The 24,104-nt window shown below is 39.6% G+C and overlaps 1 protein-coding gene and 1 long non-coding RNA gene across 2 annotated transcripts in view; one reads left to right on the top strand and one right to left on the bottom strand.

Annotated features, from left to right (window-relative positions):
* The window catches only part of LOC118164377, a 703,421-nt gene that overhangs the window by 360,361 nt on the left and 318,956 nt on the right, over positions 1-24,104 (top strand). The window lies entirely within an intron of this gene.
* SOX11 (SRY-box transcription factor 11) lies at positions 8,971-11,828 on the bottom strand. Its single transcript, XM_035321882.1, has one exon. The coding sequence runs from the start codon at positions 11,526-11,528 to the stop codon at positions 10,317-10,319; it is 1,212 nt and encodes a 403-aa protein (XP_035177773.1). The 5' UTR covers positions 11,529-11,828; the 3' UTR covers positions 8,971-10,316.

The following is a 24,104-nucleotide window of genomic DNA, read 5'->3' as shown; positions in this document are numbered from 1 at the left end:
AGAGCACTAGTATTCACCAGCCAAAACCATGTCAGGGATTTTTCTAACAATTTAACAATACAGACAACTGAGTTCCAGAGCCTGTACTGTGTGCTGTTTAATTTCTTAGCATAGATGTGCTTTCCATCTCTTTCCTGTGTTTTCTGCTCCCTAAGTGAATGAATTAGAATAAAATGAATTAGAATAAAACCATGAACTTGAGGTCTTGAGTAGATAGAGAGGGCCAGCATAAAATCCTCAGTCCAGTGTCTGAGACACCAAACACCTCCCATTTTCACAGTCAAGCTGCAGACCTCTCATCACATGGCACTAAGGCTGTGCCCAGTCGTCTGCCATGGATGAGAACTGGAGCCAGGTGCCTAACTTCTAGGTACAGCATTGCTTGGTACGCATGTTCTCCTGCCAGTATATTCACTAAAAAGGATTTGAATAAAGTTGAAAAAGCAATTTTTCCCATGTTGTTCCTTAACTTTACAAGACTGACAAAGCTACCTTAGTAATGTGTGTCTGTGTTTTTGCATGAAAGACTGTGATATATATCAATATTCACACCTATCCATTTATATATACAATACATGCTCAGGAAAAGGCTAGAGAAAAAAAAAACAGCAATATTTTTTTCTGACTGACTGATATGGTGAAAAAAAGTGCAAAAATATCTGGCCATAACACTTTTTGGGGGGGCTGAAGAAGTCTCAGATTATCATGTCAACATTATAGTTTTCATTTTAAACATGTAGTTATTGAGGGGTGACAGACAGCATGGTTACTGCTGCTTTTTACAGATGCTAAAACTTCACTGTTCATACCAACTTCAGGCAAAATCAGGATGGTTAGTTTTAACTGTTTAAGTAGATAACTTAGATGGTTTTCATAAGTGTAGATGACTTCAGATGAATCACTCTGCTTGCAGAGCTATTGATAACCCACAGCTGATGAATGACCACACAGAGCTGAGAATGGCACAATTGGTTTAGGCTATGGCTGTCCACAGCCTAAAAAAGAGGCAGTAGTAGTACTTTCCAAGGATATAAATAGATGTAAGATGGGCAGTTCTCACTGATTTTTCTACCTTTTTTCTACCTTTTGAACGAGAATGAAAGACTATGCACAACAGTGATATTATCAGGGGAAAAGATTGGTTCTTATCTCTAAAAAGTATGAGAGCTAAAACTCAACAAACAAGGTGAATGAAATTAGGTGAATGAAAGGCAGGCTTTATAGATATTCAGGGACTAATACCCTAAGGACATGCAGGCCAACAGTGTCTCATCACGTAAAGACTAGCTGTAAGTGTAAGACCAAAAATTAGTTCTTATTAATGTAAGTAAGAATATTAAGTAAGTAAGAACATCTTTGTAACCCCTAAAATCAGTTCTTAGTTTTAGTAACAACTTGAAAATGTAATTTGAACATACATAAAGCTATTGCAGAGTTTTAACTTGATGCCTATTTTGTGTCTTAGAGATGAAAACTATTAATATATATATGTCCTCATTTTGTCTTCAGACTATGAAGAAAAATAACTATCCCAGCAGAAACCAGGACAATATTAGATGCCAAAATGCCACAGTAATATATGAAACTCAACAGAATAAATACAATTGAGATTTAAATTTCCTTTTTGCTATGTATTTCTTGAACTGGTTGTTGTGCTTGCTTACAGCTAAATCCTGCCCCATTCCCTATGTATCCTTCGTTAATATTAAGACTTGAAAAAATAAAACTTGTAAATATATTTTAAAGGACATACATGAGTAAATTTTGAAGATAATCACTGTCTTTAGTCAAATTTTCTGAGTAGCAGAAAAAGTGATCTATCATAGACACTTTAGCTTATGCAAATGTCAGAATTATGCCAGTAAATGTAAACACCAAATTTCAAGGGAAAGCGTTAAGTTCTTTCAACCATGGTGGGAATTAATATAGCAGGAGATATTTGTATTGTGGTGGATTTTTTTATTCTACCAAACTTTAATAGGCTATGAAAGGCTATCACAAAACTTAATAAATTCCAAGGATAACAAATGAGTTTGGGTATATTTGTGGGTCTGTGTTACCCACATTCCATGTTTTCATGAACTTCTAGGGTTTGTCCTGAAGTTCAGACTTGAGAACATATTAATCAAAACTGAAATGAGAAGTCAGAGTTTTACTTCTTTACCCCAAACGTGTTCTCCTACCCTTTCTTTCATATAAAACAGCCAACACCCAAGCCACATAATACCTCCAAAATGATAGTTTTAAGATGTGATAACTTGTAGTTTACCAATCCAAAAACACTTTCAAGCACAGGATAGGAAAGATTCCCAATGTGTAATGTAGAAATTTTCTCTGGCAATAACAGGACCTGATAATTCAGAACCGAAGTTCTATTTTTCAGTACAGTAGTGACACTTCTCACTTAGGAAGAGCCAAACACAAGACTGTAGCTACAGACATTTGAGATAATATAGAGACGGCCTTAGTCTGTTCTGATAGATTTCTGTAAATTGTCTTTGTTTATATACAATGATACATAAACAAGAAAACACAATGGGAACTTATATATATATTATATATAAATTATATGTTTTTAGTGCATTGTTTCAAATCCCTCTAAAGTATCTTAAAAAGTATTTTTAAAACCTTTTTCATAAATACAGAAAGAACAGTGGTGTGATGGCTGTAAATAAAGATTTTATTTCACTGATTTAGAACGACCAGCTTAAAGTTCCTATATTCACTATGATGCATCAAATTCAAACTTTTACGTCACGTCAGTTACACACCTCCATTCACAAAACAGAATACTACTAGACCAGACTTTTGAAATTATATAATTGTTTTCAGTGCTCTCAGTAAATTTGGCAAATTAAAGAGAAATAGTTACTTGTCAACTGAGAAATGTGTTTTGGAGAAAGAAGTTACTCAGATGTTGTGATAACAATAAGGGCAACAGGAGGAGCTGTACTCAAGATTCATACAAAATAATCTGAAACCTTTTATTTGGTGAATTGACTCTACTCAGATTTAAAGGCTTGTATCAGCTAAAGCTGAAGTCAATATTATTATTGTTATTATTATTATTATTATTTTTTCCTGGATTCTAGGATTAACCTACAACCCCTTGATGGGAAGGAAACTATTATCAGTTGATATTTTCACCCTTAGGTAAAGTTGCAGAAGTATAGATATAAAATACAAGCAGGAGAGAGATGTGCTTTGTATTCTCTCTCTTTTTTTTTTTTTTTTCCCTTTTTTTTTTTTTTTGAATATGGAAATATGTCTACAGACAGGACCTCTAGAAAGTTTGTTTCAGCAAAAGATGTCTCGTGTTAATTGCAGATTTTTAATTTGTAACAATAGAACTCCATCATTTCTATAAAACCATATTTAATATACAAACAACTTTCACCACATAAACACATTAAAAACACCTTTTTTATAGTTCCAAGAATTGATTACAGGGTTCTCATAAAAACATTTTCATAACTAGAATCTTAATACAGAATGATTTTTTCTATGCCAAAATACATTTAGATGGGAAATTGTTTGTAGAAAAAAGATACAGATAGAAATGGGTTTTGCTGGCATGTAATCCATCTTATTTCATTCTTCTATGGTCAACTTTAAAGTAATTTTTTAAATGTTCATCATAAAATATTTTATTGTTTTATCCAGAGTACTAACAAACAAACAAACAAACAAAAAAAACAAAACAAAACAAAAAAAAAGTTAATTGGCTTATTCTCTGTTTCAGTGTCTCTCAGACGTGCCCAGAACAGCACTTACCCTCTTTACCTTGACCATAACTATCTGCTGAGTGTTTTTTTCAAAAGACAAATTATTCCAACTGAATTTCAGCTTTTTCAGCTTTGGGTGCCCACAGAATGAAGAATGGATTCACTATAATAGCTGAACTGCATTTACAAAATGCAATACTGGAAAAAAAAAAAATCCACATAAAAACACATAGGAAGATTGATCACACAATTTTATTAGAGTCTTTTGAACAATTGCATTATGTTGTTCCTTTATTTAAAAACTCTTGCAAAAAAAGACATTGGAGTGGACTGGTTTCAACCCTGAGCATTAACACTGCATATCAAGTACTGTAGTAAAGAAGCTGGTTAAGTTTGTAGCACTAGCACAAGTCACTGATATTAATCCTCTAGGTGATCAGGTTTTTACAAAAAAAATACATAGTTTTCAATAAATAATGCTTAATTTTACAACTTTGATACAGCAATGTCATACACTGTTTTGACACGTACTAAACTCTGCATGCTATATAGTCTACTAGAAGACAAAACTTTGCCATGCATTTTCTTTTTCTAGTGCTAGAAAACACTTTGTCCTCCAGTGCATCGCCTCAAGCAGCCTTACCATCTTCCTTCTCTCACAGCAATAGGCCGTGCACTGGCATGCAAAAACCTCAAGAAAAGGTTTCCCCCCCACCATCACTCAGACTTCTAAACAAAAGTACTTTTCAGCTTTTCCCCCCAAGACCTGGAGTGGCTATGAAAACTAATTTCATGTGGCCTTGAAAAGTCTTTGAAATTACATATTTTAAAAGTGTCATGCTTGAAAAACTGCTCTAAAACATTCAATTTCCCCCACCTGCGGCCATCATGCAACATCATTGAAATGTTGTAACCATCAAAAGTCCCACACTGGAAAACAGGCCTCCATTTTAAAACAGCCCACCAAAAAAAAAATAAAAAGAAGAAAAAAGTATCACAGCATTTATGTAAAGACTCCAAAACGCCAACATATGTACAAGAGCAAAAACAGATACAAATTGTAAATGAACTAACAATGGCATATAACTCTTCTCCCTGGTTTAGCCAGGAGTTGAGGCAAGTTGGTTTTGGAGATAAGCAGGACGATGGAAACAAAAACAAACTGTGACAATGGGAGTTCCTGGATTAATCATTATTAGTTGACCAAATTTCTTCAAGTGGTAAATCAGGGTCTTGATTTTCTTAGAAGTGGGAGTTACCAAAATCGAAATGTCCTAATTAATAACATATAATGCTAAATCAAACCTGCTTCTGAGTATTGGCAAGTCTTAGAAGTTTGCCGCCATGCACTTTTTCATCCTACAAGATTGCACTTCACAGAAAATCCAGATGTTGTAACTAACCACAAAAGAAGAAATATGATTAATTAATAAGGATTGAAACCTCCATTCTCACACTTCCAGGTTGTTGTTCATCATTGAAAACCATTCACCCCTTCTTATCCATATTGCTTTAGGGGTTTCCTTGTATCTACAGAAGTCATTCCTTTGAAATTGCTGTCAGTCACAATTTTCTAAGAGTTTTTAAAATATTCCTATCTTTGCACTGGCATAAGTATTGGGTTTTCTAAGAGAATCCCAACACAAAGAAGGTATTACTTTTTATACATGAAATATTATGAACTTTTGTTTCCCTTTTTGTCATTCTACACTTTCTGCACATTTGTGCTTTATTTTGAATATAAAAATAGGTCTTTAAAACTCTATTTACTTTAAACTCACTAAAAAACTACTTGCTTGTGAAATTCTCTTACAAATTCACTGCATCCATGTAGAGATTAGGCAGTTAATTGGTATAGGTAGTGTGCAAAAAAAAAAATAAAAAAAAAACAACAACAACAAAAAAAAAAAAAAACAATCACAGCCTTTGATGTGGGTGAGGGGAAAGGAAATAAATCAAAGCAATACAACCATATAGAAGGATAAATGTAAGGCAACTCATTGAATTATTTTTTTTTTCTTTTCTTTTCTTTTTTTTCTTTTTCTTTTTTCTTTTTTTTTCTGGCCATGCTTCCAAATGAAGGTTATGAAGAACTAAGACAACTATCCTGCCAGCAGCCCTTGAGGCAAAAACTCCCATTAAGCTCAATGAGAATTTATTTATTTATTTATTTATTCCAGGTTTAAGGCCTTACTAGGCAGCAACTGTTCAGATGTAAAAAGGAACTTAATGAACTGTGTTCAGTATCAAACACCTAAAAAGTATATGGCCCTAGCTTTGGCCCCACACCAGTTGTACATTAGCGTAACACCAGAGTTGCACCTTCCTCAGACAGGCTTGTGGGAAGGATCAGACTGCATACATGCAAATCACATTCAGTAGACTTGGAGAACTTTAACCCGAATGACAGTGAATGCCTAAAGAGCATGTAGCACATACAGGATGCTTGGAATGAGTCTTCCCATCACATTTGTAAACAATTGAACTAAAGGAATTAAGATATTTCTTAGGTGTACTTGTTTTTTAAAACAAATAAGGCGTAGAGGGAGAGCAACCAAAGGGGGGAAATGGTAACTTAACAAAAATTCTTACTATAAAATGAAAAAGAATCACCATGTTTGATTTAGTTTTACATGGAGCTGACATCCTCAGTGCTACAAAGAAAAATGTCTTTCCAAAACCAAACAACAACAACAACAACAACAACAAAAACTCATTTTTCTCCCTTGTATCACTAAGCCTTATTCTACTCATAATAGTATCGTACAGAGACAAATGCAAAAAATGTGAAAAAAGGCCATGGGAGATATTAAGCCTGCAACAGGACTGCTCTAGCAGGTCAAAAAAGGATTCTTATGTACACTAAAAATAAAATTTAAAAGGAGCTGAAGATAGGAATACTATTAGATACAACAAAAGCAAAATATACGAGTATTTTAGCAAACGCTATTCTTCCTGATTAGAAGATTTTTTGTTACTTTCTTTGAAATCAGCAGGAGCTTAGGCATTCAACAGCATCACCCTTCAGCCCTAACAGTGTAGTGGCTTAAAAAGAATTCTGCCTATTTTTTTTTTTTTCTTGAATAATATGCAACAATAACTCTGAAATAAATGAAAGTCAAACTTCATGGACAAAAATTATCTCCCTGCACTATACACCTTCACTCAAAATATTCCTCTAATATAGTATTGTATCACTCCCAACTAGAAGAAAAGATATACTTCTGAGTGGGTATTATACTCTTTAACTAAAGTAGACCTGTTGCTCTTTTAAAATATGCCTGACTGCTCTATACTTGGATTCTTTAAATTAGTTATCCTTGACTAATATCTTAAATGGTAATTTTAAAAAACATCTTCCAAAAATATACACAAGTCAAAACTCCTGTAGGCTGAGACAGACCTAATTACAATGCAAACCAAATTCAGCCTAGATTCGACCATAATCATTCGTAACTCATTGAACATCTGTAAAGCACAAATGTTTAATGACACTGCCTATTATTACTTTAATAAACAAGGATGCATATCAGAAGAAAGGGATCAGAAGAAAGTCCCCATATTCTCATGATAGCGTGAAGAATTACTAAGAGAATTTTGGCTCAGTTTTAAGACTTAGAACCTGATCAACTGATTCCATCACCCTAGCCCAAGAAGGGATTCCCAAAGCAGGATTGTAGTGAATGGCTAGGCTAGAGCACTTCAGTGTATCTATTTTCTTTCACTCTTTTGCCTTAGAAGAGATAAATGTCATTTGTTTCAATCTGATTTCTAAGTTACTACATGGAGAACACACTAATCATTTGAGACCAAAAACTGAAAATTCAAGAAACTCTGTTTTATTGAGGACTATCCATTGCCAAGGATATCTTGTATATTGTAATTAAGTTTGTTTTAAAACACAGTTTCTCATAAAGAATTATCACAATGCAAGACATAAATTTGAGTTCCCAGATATGCTATATCTCTTTTCTGATAGCAAAGATTTAGGCCAAACAACTTTTATTTAGAATCATGAGTGTTTTATTATTATTATTAGAAAGAGATCAGATTATATTAATCATTTTACTACCAGTTCATTTAACTAACCTAAAGTAAGATATCTCACCACTTATATGCCTAAGAGTTGTCCTTGATTAAACATAACATGCATGCAGGTTTTAATGTTATGTTTTATTATGCCTTACAAATGTGTATGCAGGATTTTCATTTCAGCAAGTCTGAAAGCCTGTAGCAGTGGTTGCCACCAAAATACCAGCACAGTGAATTGTCCCTGTAAACAGCTGGATCATTAATTAGTGGAGAAAAAAATTACCAATGCCTATCAGATAAAAAGTAAACGTCTTGAGAAACAAACTTCCACCTTGCGAGTCTGTTTATTGCCATCAGCAGTCATTTCAGAGCATGTAACTGAAATCTGATGGCTCCTAAGGAAAAAAAATATATAATAATAATAAAAAAAAAAATCAAAACCGCACACTGCCAAAGTCTGATAACCTATAGCAGAAGCTCGTACCCCTTCCCTTTCCTTCCCATGCCCCCTCGTAGAGGGGCCGGAGCGGGCCCGGCAGGCCGAGCGCTGCCTTAAGGCGGAGATGGGGGCACGGAGTATCCCCTCATCAAGTCTCGCCCAGGCTAGCCAGCAAAACGGGGAGAAAGGGAGGAAAGAGGGGGGGAATAATAATGATAAAGGCATGGAGAGGGGGAGCTGCCCCTGGGGCAGCAGGGGGAGAGCGGGCACTGGCCCCGCCGCCCCCGGCAATGCGATGCGGGGGGGGTGAGGCGAGGCATGGGGGAGCCCAAGTGATGCTGGGCGGCCGAGGGGGATGCGGGAGAGCAGAAAAGCAGCGGGGTGAGCCCACCTGCTGCACCACACCGCCCCGCAGAGCCCGGCACGGCACGGGCACGGCCCCTTGTCCGGTCCGCCCCGGCCGCCCGCGGGCACCCGGCTGGACCGCGCCCGCCCCGAGGGGCAGCACGGAGCAGAAAAAGCAGGGTGGGGAAAAAGGAGGGAAAATAATTAAGAATATATATATAAAAAATGAAAAGGCAATAAATCCTTATTTTCCTTCCCCCCCCCAAGCTCTGGTCATGCACTACAGCCTACAGCTACCGCTCCTCCGCGGGCAAGGGGTGACAACACGGCATCTCCAGCGTTACTTCTACAGACACTAATAGCGATACGAGTTTCTATCAGTTCCAGCTGATTTATTAAAATTGTCAAGATACAGACTTTCAGCATTAAAAAAAAAAAAAAAACAGGCTATGATGTTGACAGTGCACAAGTCTGCTTTTGCCATCATTTGCTACAAAATATGCAGATGGTCTGTACTTTAGATTATATTGCACAACATGAGAAACTTTAACTATGTGCCTTTTTTCTTTTTTTCTTTTTTCTTTTTTTTGCTAAAATCGAGAATCCAGTTTCATACCTTCCATCTGGGGCCCCATCCACATATCACAGCGTATGAGATACATAAAGTCCTACTATAGTACAGTACATATACAATCTTTTAAACTAAGATAACAGCTCTGAGGTCTATATCACCATTTTCAATAAATCTTTACCTACAAATATTGAACAAATCTGAACTATAGCTGTACAAAAAAGTGTTTGTTTCTTTTTTTTTTTTAAACCACAAGGCCTTTAGATGCAAGGATTATTTTTTTAAAATTTTAATCCTTTTAAAACCAGGACGTAACGTACCAACAAACTTGCATGCTAAAAACAGAGAAAAAAAGAAAATAAAAGGGAAGAAGTGCCTGAAAAGTCTTACTGAAAAAACACAGCAAGAATGTTCCCTTTTCACTGTACAAAAATACGCCTGAAAATATATTAATTTTTAAAAAAGACTGAGGTCTGTTATGTATCAAAAATGTTTCAATACCTTTTTGTACTGAGGTCTAGGCTGTCTGGTATTCAATCAAGGAGGTATAAGGGAACAAGTTACAAAAAAAAAGTTGGCAAGTAGAAATCACATTTGTAAAACCATAAACAATTTGATCTGAAAAGTAAACTCTGATCTTAAGTCAGTTCAGTTATTTGTAAGCGTTTGTACAGTCTGCATTTTTTCAAGCTCCCTGCAGCTTTGTTAAGAATCGGATGCATAGAAGACATCAGTTTTCTCCCTCCAAAAAAAGTTGCAATGGTCCCTTTCGGAAAAATAAAAATAATTAAAAAAATCAGAACAGTTCTTTAAGATCTCTCACGGGAAAAAAAAAAAAAAAAAAAAAATCCACAAACCCCCTTGAGTAACAGTTGTGCTGCCAAAAGACTTCTTTGCAGACCATCTTCCAGACTTCAATCAGAGACCGACAAGCTTCAAACAGCGCCTTCCGTATCATTTTTCCCCCAGTCCCATTTGCCTTTGCTGTTGTTGTTGTGATCACCAAATGCGATAAAAAAAAATAAAAAACAAAAGTTAAAAAAAAAAAATCACAACTCCCGGGCTCGGAACTAACTTCGATATTTTTTTTTTAAAAAAAAGAAAACAAGACTTTTTTTAATCATCATCATCATCACCGGCGTCGCTCCAGCTCCGCCGCCTCGCCACCGGCACCGGCGCCCGCCCTCTCCGCCGCCGCCCCCGCTCAGTACGTGAACACCAGGTCGGAGAAATTCGCCTCCAGCCAGTCGCCCGCGATCATCTCACTCAGCTCCGGGGTGCAGTAGTCGGGGAACTCGAAGTGGGAGCCGAGGCTGCCCTCGCTGAAGGAGTCCAGGTCCTTGTCCACCAGCGAGAGGGAGAGGTTGCCGGCGGCGGCGCCCGCCCCCAGCTCGGCGGCGGCGTGGCCGTGCTGCGAGAAGTTGAGGCTGAGGTCGAAGAGGAGGTCGTCCGCCTCCTCGCTGCCGGCCGACGAGGTGGAGATGGAGCGGGACGAGGCCGGGGAGAGGCCGGCCGGAGGCTGGGGCGGCGGCGGGCCCTGCTTGGTGATATTCTTGAAACTGTAGTAGAGTCTGCTGCCTCCGCCCGCCGCCGCGGCGCCGCCCCGCACCTCCTCGTAGAGGCTCGCCCCCTCGGTGGACTCCGCCGAGGAGCTCAAGGTGGGACTCGCCGGCACTTTGGCCACGTTGTACCGCCGCAGCTGCTGCGGCCCCGGCTCCTCGTCTTCCTCCTCCTCGTCCGCCTCCTGCTTGATCCGCAGCTGCAGCTCGTCCTCGTCCTCCTCGTCCTCCTCCTCCTCGTCCATGAAGACGCACTTGACCGTCTTGCTGCTCACTTTCAGGGTGCCGAAAACGTACTCGTCGCCCGCGTAGTCCCCGTGGTGGGCGGCTTTGGCTCCCGGCTTGGGGGGCGAGGAGGCGGAGGAGGATTTCAGCTTGCTACATTTCTTGCTGGAGCTCTTGGCGCTTTTGCTGCCGCCGCTGCTGGTGGGTGCGTTTTTCTCCGGACTTTGGCTGGCGTTGGGCTTGGCCGACGGGTCCATTTTGGGCTTTTTCCTGGGCCTGTATTTGTAGTCGGGGTAATCAGCCATGTGCTTGAGCCGCAGCCTCTCCGCCTCCCGGATGAACGGGATCTTCTCGCTGTCCTTCAGCATTTTCCACCGCTTGCCCAGGCGCTTGGAGATCTCTGCGTTGTGCATGTCCGGGGACTGCTCCATGATTTTTCTCCTCTCGATCTTAGACCACACCATAAACGCGTTCATCGGTCTCTTTATGTGCCCCGATGCCGTTTTGCACCAGTCCGGATCGCTCTCGTCTAAAGCCACCGGGCTGCAAGCCATGAACTCGCCCTCTTCGGTGTCCATTGCCTCCCGGGGCAGGTTGCTCTCGCTCTCCGCGCTTTCCGCTTGCTGCACCATGGTGGGCTTCTCACGGCTTCTCCCCGCCGCTCCCCTCCGAGCCAACAAAGCCGCTCCCACCAGCGGCGCACCTTGCCCCGGCGAGCCGAGCTGGGCGCCGCGCTGCTGCGAGGTGGAGCCGGCGGGGGGCGAGCTTCGGGGGGCGGCTGCCGCTGCCTTCCTCCTCGGCCCGCTGCGGCAGGGCCGGGCTGGGTGCGCTGGGGGCTCTGCCGCGTTGTGCCCCGGCCTCGCCGCCCGGCCTGCCCCCGCCGCGCTCGCTACCCCTTTCTGCAAAACTCGCGGCTCCTCGCCCGACTCGTTATCAGTCCCTCATATGGGTGACATCACTCCCCCCGACGGCCAATGGCGGCGCTCGGGCACGCCCCCTCGACACGCCCCCCGTGCTTTATCAGCTCCCCTTCCCCTCCCCCACACTGACACACCCCCCTCTGCAGGGGGGCGGCGGGGGAGGGGGCTTGGCTCCTGTCCCCCGTACACCCCCTTCATCCTCTTCCCCCTCTGCTATTTTACCCTCGGGGGTCTTCGCCCACCTCCCCCCACCGCCCCCGGCTGCAGAGCTAGGTGGGGAGAGGGAAGGCGGCCGCGCCGCACCCCCCGCCGTGCCCCGCTCCCCTCGGGAGGCCGACGAGCCCTTTGCAGCGGGCGGCAGGGGGCGCTGGAGCTCCGCCGCCCGCTCGTCCCTCCCTCCGTCCGTCTGTCCGTCCCCACCGGGACGGAGCCCGCAGTCCCACTCCCCGTGTCGGGGCCAGGAGCCCCGTGGCCACCCCCGTCTCCCGGGGGGGAGGGGGGTGGGGGGCGCGAAGTGCTGGTGTTGAGGGACACGGGGGTCCACAGTGCCCCGAGCCCCCGGTGCCCCCCGGAGGGTAAAGGTGGCTTTCCCCCAAAGCCAGGTGTGTGGCAGCTCCCGGGGGGCTGAGCCTGCCCTGCCTTCTTGTTCGCTGGCTTTCCGGAAAGCACCCGGGTGCGCAGCGATGTCGAGATTATCTCAGAGCCCACGCGCTGTTACGTTGGTTTCTGGCGGGGAGCTCAGGAAATCCGATGGTGCCTCGTCCCTGGACATTTTGCTTTGAGAAACCCGTGGTGAAAATAAGCTTGAGCACTGCTCTGTGGGTCCCCCCACCCGCGTTTTCCTAGCTACCATGTGCAGATATTAGCAAGAGAAAAATTTAATAAGTTTGGTGATGGTTGCTGGCTGGAGGAGATGCGATGGTGGTGAGATGGATGAGCCCTGGCATGGCCTCTCCTCTGTCAGAACTGGTGCTAATGGGGCAGCAGGTCCCCTGGTAAATCAGTCTCTAATTAGCACAGTGGTTCATTTTCCTCAGGCTGCAGCAAAATTACTGTGTTGGGATGATGTGGCTATGATATCATAAGGCTGTGGTGTGATGAGTGCTGATACAGAGAAGAAAAAAAAAAAAAAAACAAACAAAAAAAAAAAAAACAGTTCCCTCACCTCTTTTAGCTTTACAGATGCATTAGGGCGACCAGGTCTCACTCGTTGTCAGAGGTCAGGAGCGGTTTGGAGGAGCAGTCAAGAGGCCAACACAAGGCGTTGTGTTGCTTCCCCTGCCTGACCGTGGGGAGGGCTACAAAGTGAGGGGAAGGGAAAGGGCATAGCTGAAGAAGGCTCAGTCTCTTCCTTCCAAAGATGGATTTAGAAAAATACCACTTTGCTTTGCCACGAGGAACCCTAGGAAGTTTTTTTTTTTCTTCAGAGGCTTGCTCGCTCTCCCCTTGCAACTGCACTTGGTGGTACGATTTAGCCCCATAATCATGTTGATCCTCAGGGAGACAAGAGGTAAAATGGAAAATGTGCCTGGCAGGGTTCTCAGCCTGTCATCAAATGTTATGATTTAGAGAAACCACGAGAGGAGAGGGCGCAGCACCTTCGGGAGTGCCTGAGTTCATGCCACAGCTGTGGTCAGCTGTGGTCAGTCTGGGGAGGGCTGCTGGCAGGGCAGAGCATTCCTTCTGAGAGAGGGGCAAGTGCTGGATCAAATCAGGCACACTGGAGAGCCATCTGTGGGATGGGAAGTTCAGAAAGGGTGAGAACATGCTCCTCGTAATGATGGCATGGACAGGAGTCTCAGGAGATACATAGCTTGCTGCCTGCCTCCAGGGATGACAGTTTTACTGCTGCTGGGGCTCTGTTACTAAAATTATACCAGGGTACCAAGACTCTCAGATAATCTTTATGATTACTGTTATTTTTCTGTAAATGTCAATATTCAGATTATCAAAAAAAAAAAAAAAAATCTGTCGGTGGGAAATTGAGATTTTCATTGTGCCTTTTAAATCAATATGGAAATAAGAGGAGCCTTTGGTGTAGTTTTGCAAAATGAAACACACCAACAGGTTTTAATTTGTTGTTGGTTGCCCTAACATTTAGGGGAGATGCCACTGTCATCTCATTGCATAAAATTCAAGCTGATGAAAGTGGAACATTTCTTTAATTTCCTATTAAAATAATTAAACCTATGCATTTTCATAAAACAGCGCTATTTTGTCACATCATTACTTTCTAAGAGCTGTGAATTATTTTAGAAAATTTTCAGTCAATTCCTATGGAAACAATGTAGTCAATACTGATAAGACATTTTGATGCCTAGGTCTTCATCCCCCAGGGTGACGGAATCTGACATTTAACTCATTGAGATCACGAGAGATCATTTTTAATAAAGCTTCAGAGTGGATTGAAGCCAAGGCAGCCCCATCTTCTTTACAATGTCATTACAGCAGGCTTTATCTGGGATGTTTCTTATCATTCATTTGTGTCCCTGTAAATGAGAATATTAATACTATGAGCATCACTTAACTTCCATAAATGCTATTTTTCTGTTTGATTTTTTTTCCTACTATATCTCACTTTCTGAAGTGTCTTGGCAGCATTTCAATTTTTCCTCAAAGTGATCTTTTAAATATAAACAGCATTACTGTTTTCTCCTGCTTGTTAATGTTATGTTCTGATTTTTTTTTTATTTTTTTCTTTGTTTTGGAGGATAGTACCAGGAAGATAATGAAGCTGAAAACAGACTGATAGGCATACTCAAGAAAAAAAAAAAAAAAAAAAATCGTCTTGAGGATTTTGGAAATCTGATTAAAACATGTACATGAATAAGTAGATATTACTGTTAAAATTAAATAATTTACTGTTCTAAAAGCAGTTCAATAATTGTATGTGTGCGTGTGTATATTCCTATCAGAGTGGAGCAGTCAGAGCTAACAGCCCACTATTCATTCTTTTGAAATTCAAATGAATAATCATCTTTCCATTATCTAGGTCAATAGAAGGCTGGGCTACCACAGAAAGTGGGAGAAAACAGGTAAAACAGGATGCTTTACAAAGCTCAATGCCTGCCCCTTGGGTGGAGGCTGTTAAAAATCTGTGTCCACACTGGACTCCCTAGTGCCCTATTTCAGGGAGATGTTATCCCAAGCACAGACCAGTGTGAATATATAATGCTGGTAAAAGCACTGAGGTCTCTGAGTCTAGAAGTCAACAAGATGCCTCTGAAGGCATGAAGATAGCTGGAAGAAAATGCATCATAAAGGAGCATAGGCCCTCTCAACGTGGCCTTATGTGCTTACATCTGCCCCCGTCAGTGCTTGAAAAAGTGATCCATGTTTCTAAGACACAGGTGACAGACTTCATGCAAGATTTTGGCTACCAAAACAAGAATAGCAAATTGAAAAGCCAAGATTTTTACTGTTCTACTTCTGAAGACAAATGGTACTATGAGTGCAATTTACTTTCTGTTATTTATTTCATGCCTGTTTTCAATTGTGCTGCAGACTTTTTGTCTGGAGATCTCAGGATGACTTTTCATGGGGTACATGTGAGAAACGGGAGTTACACACCTTCTGCAAGGTGTGGGAAGTGGAGGGAATCACAAGCTGTAGGAGAAAGAAAGAATTACAGTGTTAAGAGTTTTGCTTTAATGGGAAGCATATAATGAATTCTGACTGGAGGAGTCACACCTGAGGTTAGATCACACATTTATTTCTTAGAGGTCTTTTCTGTAATAAATGTAAGCTTCTTACAGGAGAAATTTATTTTCTCTATAAGGAGAAAATAAAAATAAGCTGTGCTCTTACTTCACATTAGGTAGCACAGGGTAAAATAGTGAAAAGACACATCAGCTGTGCTTTTTATGAGTTGGTGAATCTTACCTTCCCTAGAGTTTTTATCCTAAGCTGCTACTTCATGTGAAAAACTCAGTGTCCTTGTCATCACTAGAAAGATGGCTTCCTCTTCCATCCTATCAGCTACTGTATGCTAGCCACCTCCATGTTCTTGGAGTAGAAATTGATAGGACTGTGATTTCCACAAAGTATTTTCTTTGGAAATTTAGGTATTTAGGCACCCGGAACCACCATGTGTAACAACCATATTTCAGAATGATAGGTGAAATATACTCATTTAACTGAAATGGAGTAAACATCTGACATTACTAAACTAGTAATCTTATCAAAATCCAGATAAATTAAATTTACATCAAATTTGAAAATAAAGAGTAAAGTATCCAGAAATACTTTGATTTCGTGTGCAGGAATCTTTATTTTGCCAAAAATACTTGCTTCAGAGATCTGTGGTGAGTATGGTGTTGGATCTCTGGCAGGCCAGTACAGGATGTGGGGACTTTCCAGGTAGGGTGGCCTTCTGCTGTTGGATGCGGTTGCCTCAGGGGTCCAGCAGAAGCCCAGTGAAGTTGTCAGTGTGAGCAGGATCAGCTCCTCCTTCCTCACTTCCTTCTGGAGCCGAGGATTCAGCTTACTCACCAGCTGACGAGCAAGTCTCTGCCTGGTCATGTAACAGAAATCTGACCAGAGACCTGCCCTTGAACTGCTCACTGTTTGGAGGTAACTCCAACAACATACTTTGACCAATGTTTTTAAAACATGATCAGCAAAAACAAACTGTGGGCATTGTTTGTAAACTGAAACAACCCAGGAGTTACAAATTGAGCAGTTAGTAAGCATATTAGTTAGTAACCTGGTATGTTGTGTGCAAGACAGAAGGCTAGAATTGACTTAGTGGGACAGAGGCTAGCACCCTAAAGTGTGTTGTTGCTCTCCTATACCCCCCTAAAACATTGTTGCAAAACAGCCCTGTTTCTCTGGGGCTTTATGGTCGGGTCATTTCTTCACAGCCCTTTGATTTTAGACAAGGAGATATTTTAAGATACCAAGACAGCATTTTTCATGATGTCATTCTGATAGAAAAATGATAGCTCTTAAAAAAATAGTAATAAAAGGCAACAAAATACCAAAAATAAACAAACAAAAAGCTCCACATGTGTTCCTTGGGCATTATATATGCTCTAAGAAATGGCATTAAAATAATGTTGGGACGTTCCACATTCACTGCAACACTTTTGGAATTTTTCTTTGCAAGACAAAATAATAATTTTGTTCCTAGTTGTGAAACTAAAACCTCTTCAAAGCTCTGCAAGTCAGGCTGGGTTCCTTCCATCCCACAGATCATTGCAGTACTAGCAGTTCTGTTTGACAGATCGTTTTCTCAGCCACTTGTGTGTAACCCTATTGATTTGAACGTCTGCCCCCAGCAACACCTGTGCAAATTCACGGATGGCACTGGGACTGCACAGATGCCATGGAGGGCATATTCTGGCATACAGGATATTTATTACTGGTGGTGATGCATGAGATGGAATGGATCCAGGACTCAGGCTGAGTTTGTGCAGCTGGCAGTTAGAAATTTACTTGCAAACTGAGCTCATTGGGTAGGAAAATCAGTGTGATAATGAATCTGGAGCCCCTAGTGCCATTTTTACCAAATCACTTTCAGGGCAGGAGAACAATTTAGAAGAGATGTCTCTTATTAAAAGTGTCTGAAAATTGTACTTGAAAAAAATATATAAAAATTAAGAGAATCCCATAAGAGATTAGATTGCAGCTATTTGGTATCAGAAATTACTGTTACTAAGTTTGTTTAAACAGAGCTTCTTACATGTTTCTACTGAAAACTTGAAATATGTGTGAATTAAATAATTTAAATTTTAGCTTAATTTTAATGAAGTATTCAATAGACAATTACATGAAATTAAAAAAATATATATATATTTTTAAAGTTCCTTTTGTTGTTTGTTTGCTTGATAGGAAGTCATTGAAAGTATTCAAAATGGTTCAAAGTGACAGAGTTTATTAATAATGCTATAAATGTATATCGTTGGCCTATAGACATTGAAATCCATAGTGCTTTAGTGGGTCTCTTAGGAAAAAATGTTGTACCTTGAACCAATTATAGACCATCTCTGGTTAAATTGCAGAGCCAGTTTGCTTAATATGGGTAATTTGATGTTGTAAAGTATTTGTCAGTACCCTAGGGTAGTCTCCTAGGGCACACAGCTTTCACTGTATAATATTTCACACTCATATGTGTGCAAGTTAACCTGCTTAGGTGGAAACTGCTTATGAGTCACATGGGATTTGTTATATTACATACTTAATTTATTCTATATGCTTAAAGCTTCTCTTTATCAACTCCTGAATAATAATCATAGTTATTGCATTATTTTTGCTTATTATATTTAGTGAGGAAAAAAAAAAAAATCAATCCAGCAGGCTTCTTAGAATGTGAAAATTTAGCAAGGGATCAACAAAAATGTGTAACATTGGTATAGCTTAGTACATTGCACCAATATGCCTGTTAGAGATATAAAGAATGTTCACAGTTGAAAAGACACACACACACAGATTTATCATTTACCTTTTCCTCCCTACTAAAGAAAAGTGGAGCAGCTGTACTGTCCTGACCATCACTTACAACCACATAACATTTAAACCTATTGAATAGAAACAAGGTAATTTCTTTGGCTCCAATGCCTTGAAGGAGAAAGCAACTTAAACTCGTAAACCGCAGAGAAGACCCTTACCATGTCTCATGTCCCATGTGCATGCCTGATCAGGATCTGCTAATCGGTTGCCCTTTGTGTATACTTTTATTGAGCAACAGAGAAGCCACTCTGCAACATGTGAATGAAAGAATTTTCATTTGCAGGGCTCATGCAGTGAATAGGATTCTGCAAAATTCTCTAGGACTTTTGCTAAGAAGGGTCTTGCTTGTAAATGATACCTTGTCCCATGTTATTCCCCAGTCACATAACTAAAGATACTCAAGGGCATGGCCATAACATGACCTCTCCTATCAGATCAGCCAGGAGTCTTCCTCACCAGGGAACACGTCCGAGGTTTGCTTTGCAGTGCTTTTAATCTGGGAACTGTGGGAGCACTGGGGGTGATGCGTGGATGCATCCACCAGGTGCCCTGGCTGTGTTCCCATATGAGCTACTTCTGCTACTTCTTGGCAGAGCTCTGCTTGCAAAAGCTCAGGATTTGGGCTTCTTGGGCTGCCTGGGCTTCTCCCTCCAGGCAGACTTTTCCTGCTCGCAACCTTGAGCTTGGGCTTGCACTGGCAAAATCTGAGTGAAAGCAGTGCAACAGCTGTACAGTGGAAAGGAAAATTAGAGCTTCATTGCTAAACAAAGAAGCAAACCACATAATATTCCAATTGCTTGTATATATTTAGAGAGAGGAGAAAAAAAAAAAAAAAAAAAAAGGTTATATGAAGTTCTTTATAAAATTCTTTATGTCCTTGTTTTGTTATGCCTATGTAAATCTTTCTATTACCATTGTTTCAAAGAGAAATAAATTTAACAAATGTTTCATTGCTTATTTTATTTTTCCAAATGGAAAACAAACAAACAGGCTTTCTAGTAATAAATAATATCAGCAGTCACAAGAAATTCTACAGTAGCTAACAATGAAGGCACATAGAAATGTTGTTTGTTTTATTCCTACACAAAACCCTGCTGAATTCACACGAATGAATTAAATATGCTGAGTGTGACTGGGACTATGGGAAAGCAACACTTCAGTTGATACTGGCTTTAATTTTCCATTTTTATTAATCTGTTGTGAATTTGGATAATAGCCTTAAAATAAAAGCCACTGCATAACTGCAAATGTGCATGCATATAAAAGTTCATTACCAATTCTTATGAAAATGCCCTCATGTTCTTTTGGGTTCTAAAAGAATATCCAACAAAATCACTAAATATTGACCAAAAAGTAGGTAAAAATAAATAAATAAATAAATAAATAAAAGATACAATTCCCTCTAATAAGCTTTATTTGTAGTAAAAATGGGAAATATTTCCTTATTCTATCTGCTTTGTCTTATTTCTGAAATATGTCAGGAAGTCCCAAATGTATGCAAAACCCTGACTGTACCAATCATTTTATGATGGTGATGAACATATTAACTTGGAAAAGACTGTTCACCTTAAACCAAAAACCAAACTGTCTGTCCTTCTCCTTCCCCTTACCTTCTCTTACATTGCAAACTGCACACTGCTTGTATTAACACCACCAACATATTCAATAACATTGGAGGCTTGAAGGTTTCCTGATGCTTTATTACACAATGGTGAAAATATCATAACGCCTCTAACTTCATCAAATTGGGCATTTCATTACAGCATCCTGCAAGGACAGAAAACTGATTGTCTTGTGTCAGCATGGCCCGAATCCAGTTCTTGCATACAAGATATGGTTACTAATGATCTTTGTAAGTCAGCTGAGACTTGATCTTATTTTTCAGTTTTGCCGCACTAGGAATTGTAAGTCAGAGCAGCGAATAGAGAGTTTATTACAGCTTATCATATGGTTTGTTTGACAAAATGATCAATCAATAATAAACCAGAAATTAATAATTAATTTCACTTGCAATTTGCACAGCCGTTTATATCTAGCTGGCATCTGAGGTAAGGAATTATTATCAGCAATTTAGAGAAGGCAACTGTAGTTTTGGGGTTCTCCCTGCACCATTGGTACTGGTCAGAAAAGGATGGTACAGGGATCTAGAAACAACTTCCCCATTTCTGTTTTCTGCTTTAGCTGTGAGAACCTGATTTACCCACTGGCTGCCTTACCTACAGGAATATCTGTGCTGCTGGTTAAGTAATGTATAGAGGAAACCATTTTTTTAATCATAGACTTGACCCAAATCCTTGGCTTATGTCCAAAGCCTCCATTCAGGTACAAACATAGTCCAGCATATTCCTCACCTTGTAGGATAGATTCACTACAAGGAATCATCTCTCATGTGAATGAGATCAGTAGAATTGTGCTCAGCCCCTTCTGCACACCTTCGCATCTCCTTTCTTCTTTGCTTCCCAAACTGCAAGAGAAGAAAGGGTATAGCTGAGCTGCTACATACAAATTCAGACTTCTCTCTAAGTTATTACTTTGGCAATTTAGGCATAAACAAACCAAAGCTGGAGTGGAAGATCTCGCCCAATGGCGAGATCATTTATCTAAGGCTACACAGTGAGCCTGTCAGAACAGAAATAGTCCTGCTGATTATAGTCCTGTAGATTCTTCACCACACAGTCTTGAGTCTAAATGAATATGTACACAGAGAAGCCATGTTTGAAAAGACAGTTTTTACAATGCAATTGTTCTCATTTTGAGCCAGGGAAAGATCAACACAACTAGTGAAATAGATTAAATGGAAGCATGCCTATTTATTTATTTATTTTAAGGTGAAGAGTTTTCTCTTGAAACAGGATTATTATTTGGGAGAACCATCTACTTCTATCCTTAAGCAGAAAAAGAAAATATTGTCATGTCCCATTTCTGTGTTACTCTGGTAATGTATCTTACTGGCTGTATGCATTTCTGATTATTCAGAATCACTTCACAGAGTGATTGAATTTACATTTTATCTAGACACTAGTCTTACCCAGAAAGATCTTTTCCATTTCAGTGCTAGTTTGAAAATCCATTATTTGGTGTTCATCGGATACAGGTTTTCATTTGCAGCAAGATTGCTGTAGCAGAAGAAATATAGACAGACTCAATGGCTTCACTGAGTATGAGTTTTCTTGTAATACAGAAAAAGCCTTTCTCGTTTTCCTGAGCACTGAGCTTGGAAAATGTGGGCCCAACCCTGAGAAATATTGTTTGTTTTCAGAGAGCAGTTTAGCATCCTCACATTCTGCCTCTCTCCTACCTGGCCCCTGCCCTGGCTTTCAGGATGGCTAATTATTGGTTGTCCCAGGAAAACAAAATATTTTTCTTTGTATTTGGATCTGGGTTTGCAAATTAGCAGAAAGTCCTGCAGCCCTTACTCTGTATAATTTCAGTGGTCACAGCTAATTTGTCAGCATTGATCCCCATCAGGTCCTTAGACTAATACTCATAGGTTAAAGTTGTTTCAAATATGAAATTTTCTTCCTATAAGAAAGTTTAGTATAAGTCACTTCCAGCAGCCATGCAGCAAAAAGATATACTGTTTCTGTACTGTTAAACTACTTAGTCCAATTCATGTATAGTCACTCTTCTGTGTGAAGGCCTGTGGTCCTTCATTGTTCCTAGCCTGCAGATACTTGGAGTCAGTGTGAATTTTGAAAGACTGCCATGAAAAGGTCTGATTTAGATATGTCAAAGTAAGAGCATGGATATTTAAATTTGAATATAAATTCTATAGTTTTTTTTTTTTTTTTTTTTTTTTTCTGTTTTAAATAGAATTTTAAATTAATTCAAAAAAAAATAGGAATTTAATGTTTATTGAGTTTTTTTTTTTTTTTTTTTTTTAAAATCAAGATTGTTCTATTTGTAGTAGTAATTTCTCACTGCTGTTTGAAAGTCATGGTTTTTTGTTATTATTTTTTTGTTTGGTTGGTTTTGTTTGGTTGGTTGTTTTCCAGTAACATCATGATTCATGATTTTGACCAAATCACGTTTCTGGATTTTGCTTTGGAAGCAAATGTCAATCATTTGTATTACAGAAAAATATTAATTGATAACCAATTGTTTAGCACACCATGTCTTTTCAGAGACCACACTAGTGTTGATATTAGGAGTTTTAATGGTTAACTAAGGAGAAAGGGGAGGAGAACTGGATGTTGATGTAAATGTGAAAGAGGGTAAGGAGAAAAGGTACAACATAAAGAGAAGGTAAATGTAGAGACTGAAGTGTGCAGAAATAGGAGTTAATTAATAATACAGATTTTTTTACATCAAGGCACTAAGCAAAGAAATCACATTAATAACACTTACTGTATATAGATTTTTATTTCCAATCACTCTGCCAGCTTCCTGCTAGTATCAGCAAGATGACTTATGGGGACTTCAGGGAATATGAAAAGCATACAAATGACTGGGCTGTAGGCTGGAATTCCTGATGGGATGCAGTTCTTGCTTCAGATTGGGATTGGCACTTACAAGGTGGAAACTAGAGGGGGGAAAAATATTAAAGCGCAGCAATAAAGGTGAGCTACCATAAACTGATCCCATATGACCTCTGCTCATAATACAAAAGGTTTCTTAACTGTAATGAAAAAAAAAAAAAAAAAGAAAAAAAAAAGAAAAAAAACAGTTTAAAGTGTGAAAAACACAGAAAGGGTGTAAGCCACAGATACTTGCCCCTTTTGGGAGGCATAGGCATGAAGAAGTGTTTCAAAGCATTTCACAACAATGTTCTCTTCAGGTTTCATCTGTTAGTGAAATGCTTAAGCAAATAGTTACAAGAAAATGAGTTCTTAGGGCAGCTCCAATGTCAGCCACATGTGCAAGATAAGGTTAGCAATTGCTCTCTTTTTTAAATAAAGACATTCTGCAGCACAAATATGAAGTTAAATAATGAGTACTTCAGCACAATCCATAGGTACTTACATTTAGATGATGTAGTGTTTTGAAATGCATATATTTTTCTTTTTGTTCTTTTTTATTTCATTAAAAAAAATGAAAAAAAAAAAAAAGGAAAAAAAAGATAAAGTGACTTTTATACTTCTGGTCACCCTGCTTTTCCTGGTCATGGGCACTTGCAGACAAGGACAGAAAACTGCTATCTCTTTCAAGAAATGGCACCCCCCCTTCTCTCCACTCTTTACAACAACAGCACAGAAAAGTGCAGCCTTAAAACAAAATTTTCTACAGTGTGTCATGTTGCTGTTGAAATTTAATGATATTCAGGGCTAGGAGAAAAGAGCAGCTGCCCTCCAGGTGGTGTTCCATAAATGCTCCCCAGAACCCAGCAGGAAGCTGTATAAGTTCAATTCAGTGAAGCGAATTCAATCATTTGCCCCTTTGTAAATGGAGCATAAGCAAAAAGAAAAAAAAAAAAATCAAAAAAAAAAAATCTTTGAAAGATCCTACCACAGCAATGACATGTACCCAAAAACTCACAAACTTTTTTTTTTTTTTTTTTTTTTTTTTTTTTCCTGCCAACACATATTTCAGACAAGCTTAATTGGATCTTACAATAGCAATTTCATATTAGAGCATTAAGGAAGATGTACAAGAAATTATTATAAATATCCAATATTTGTTTTTCATAGAACTCAGCAATTAGTGGTGACTAGAATGCTACAAGGTTAAGAAGTTTTCTTAGTGATGTCTTTTCATAAACAATAAACTGTTTTTCCAAAGCATTAGGTTTTGTGACAAACCTAATTAGTACAACATTATGTAAGTATGAACACAGGTGTAGATTTTCATTTCAGGTTATAATTATTTTGTTATAGACTCTACCCACAAATTGGAAATACA

Source organism: Oxyura jamaicensis, chromosome 3, assembly GCF_011077185.1.
Source record: "Oxyura jamaicensis isolate SHBP4307 breed ruddy duck chromosome 3, BPBGC_Ojam_1.0, whole genome shotgun sequence".
NCBI lineage: Eukaryota > Metazoa > Chordata > Aves > Anseriformes > Anatidae > Oxyura > Oxyura jamaicensis.
Note: the sequence above shows the minus strand (reverse complement) of the source record. Positions and strands in the feature narration are given on the sequence as shown.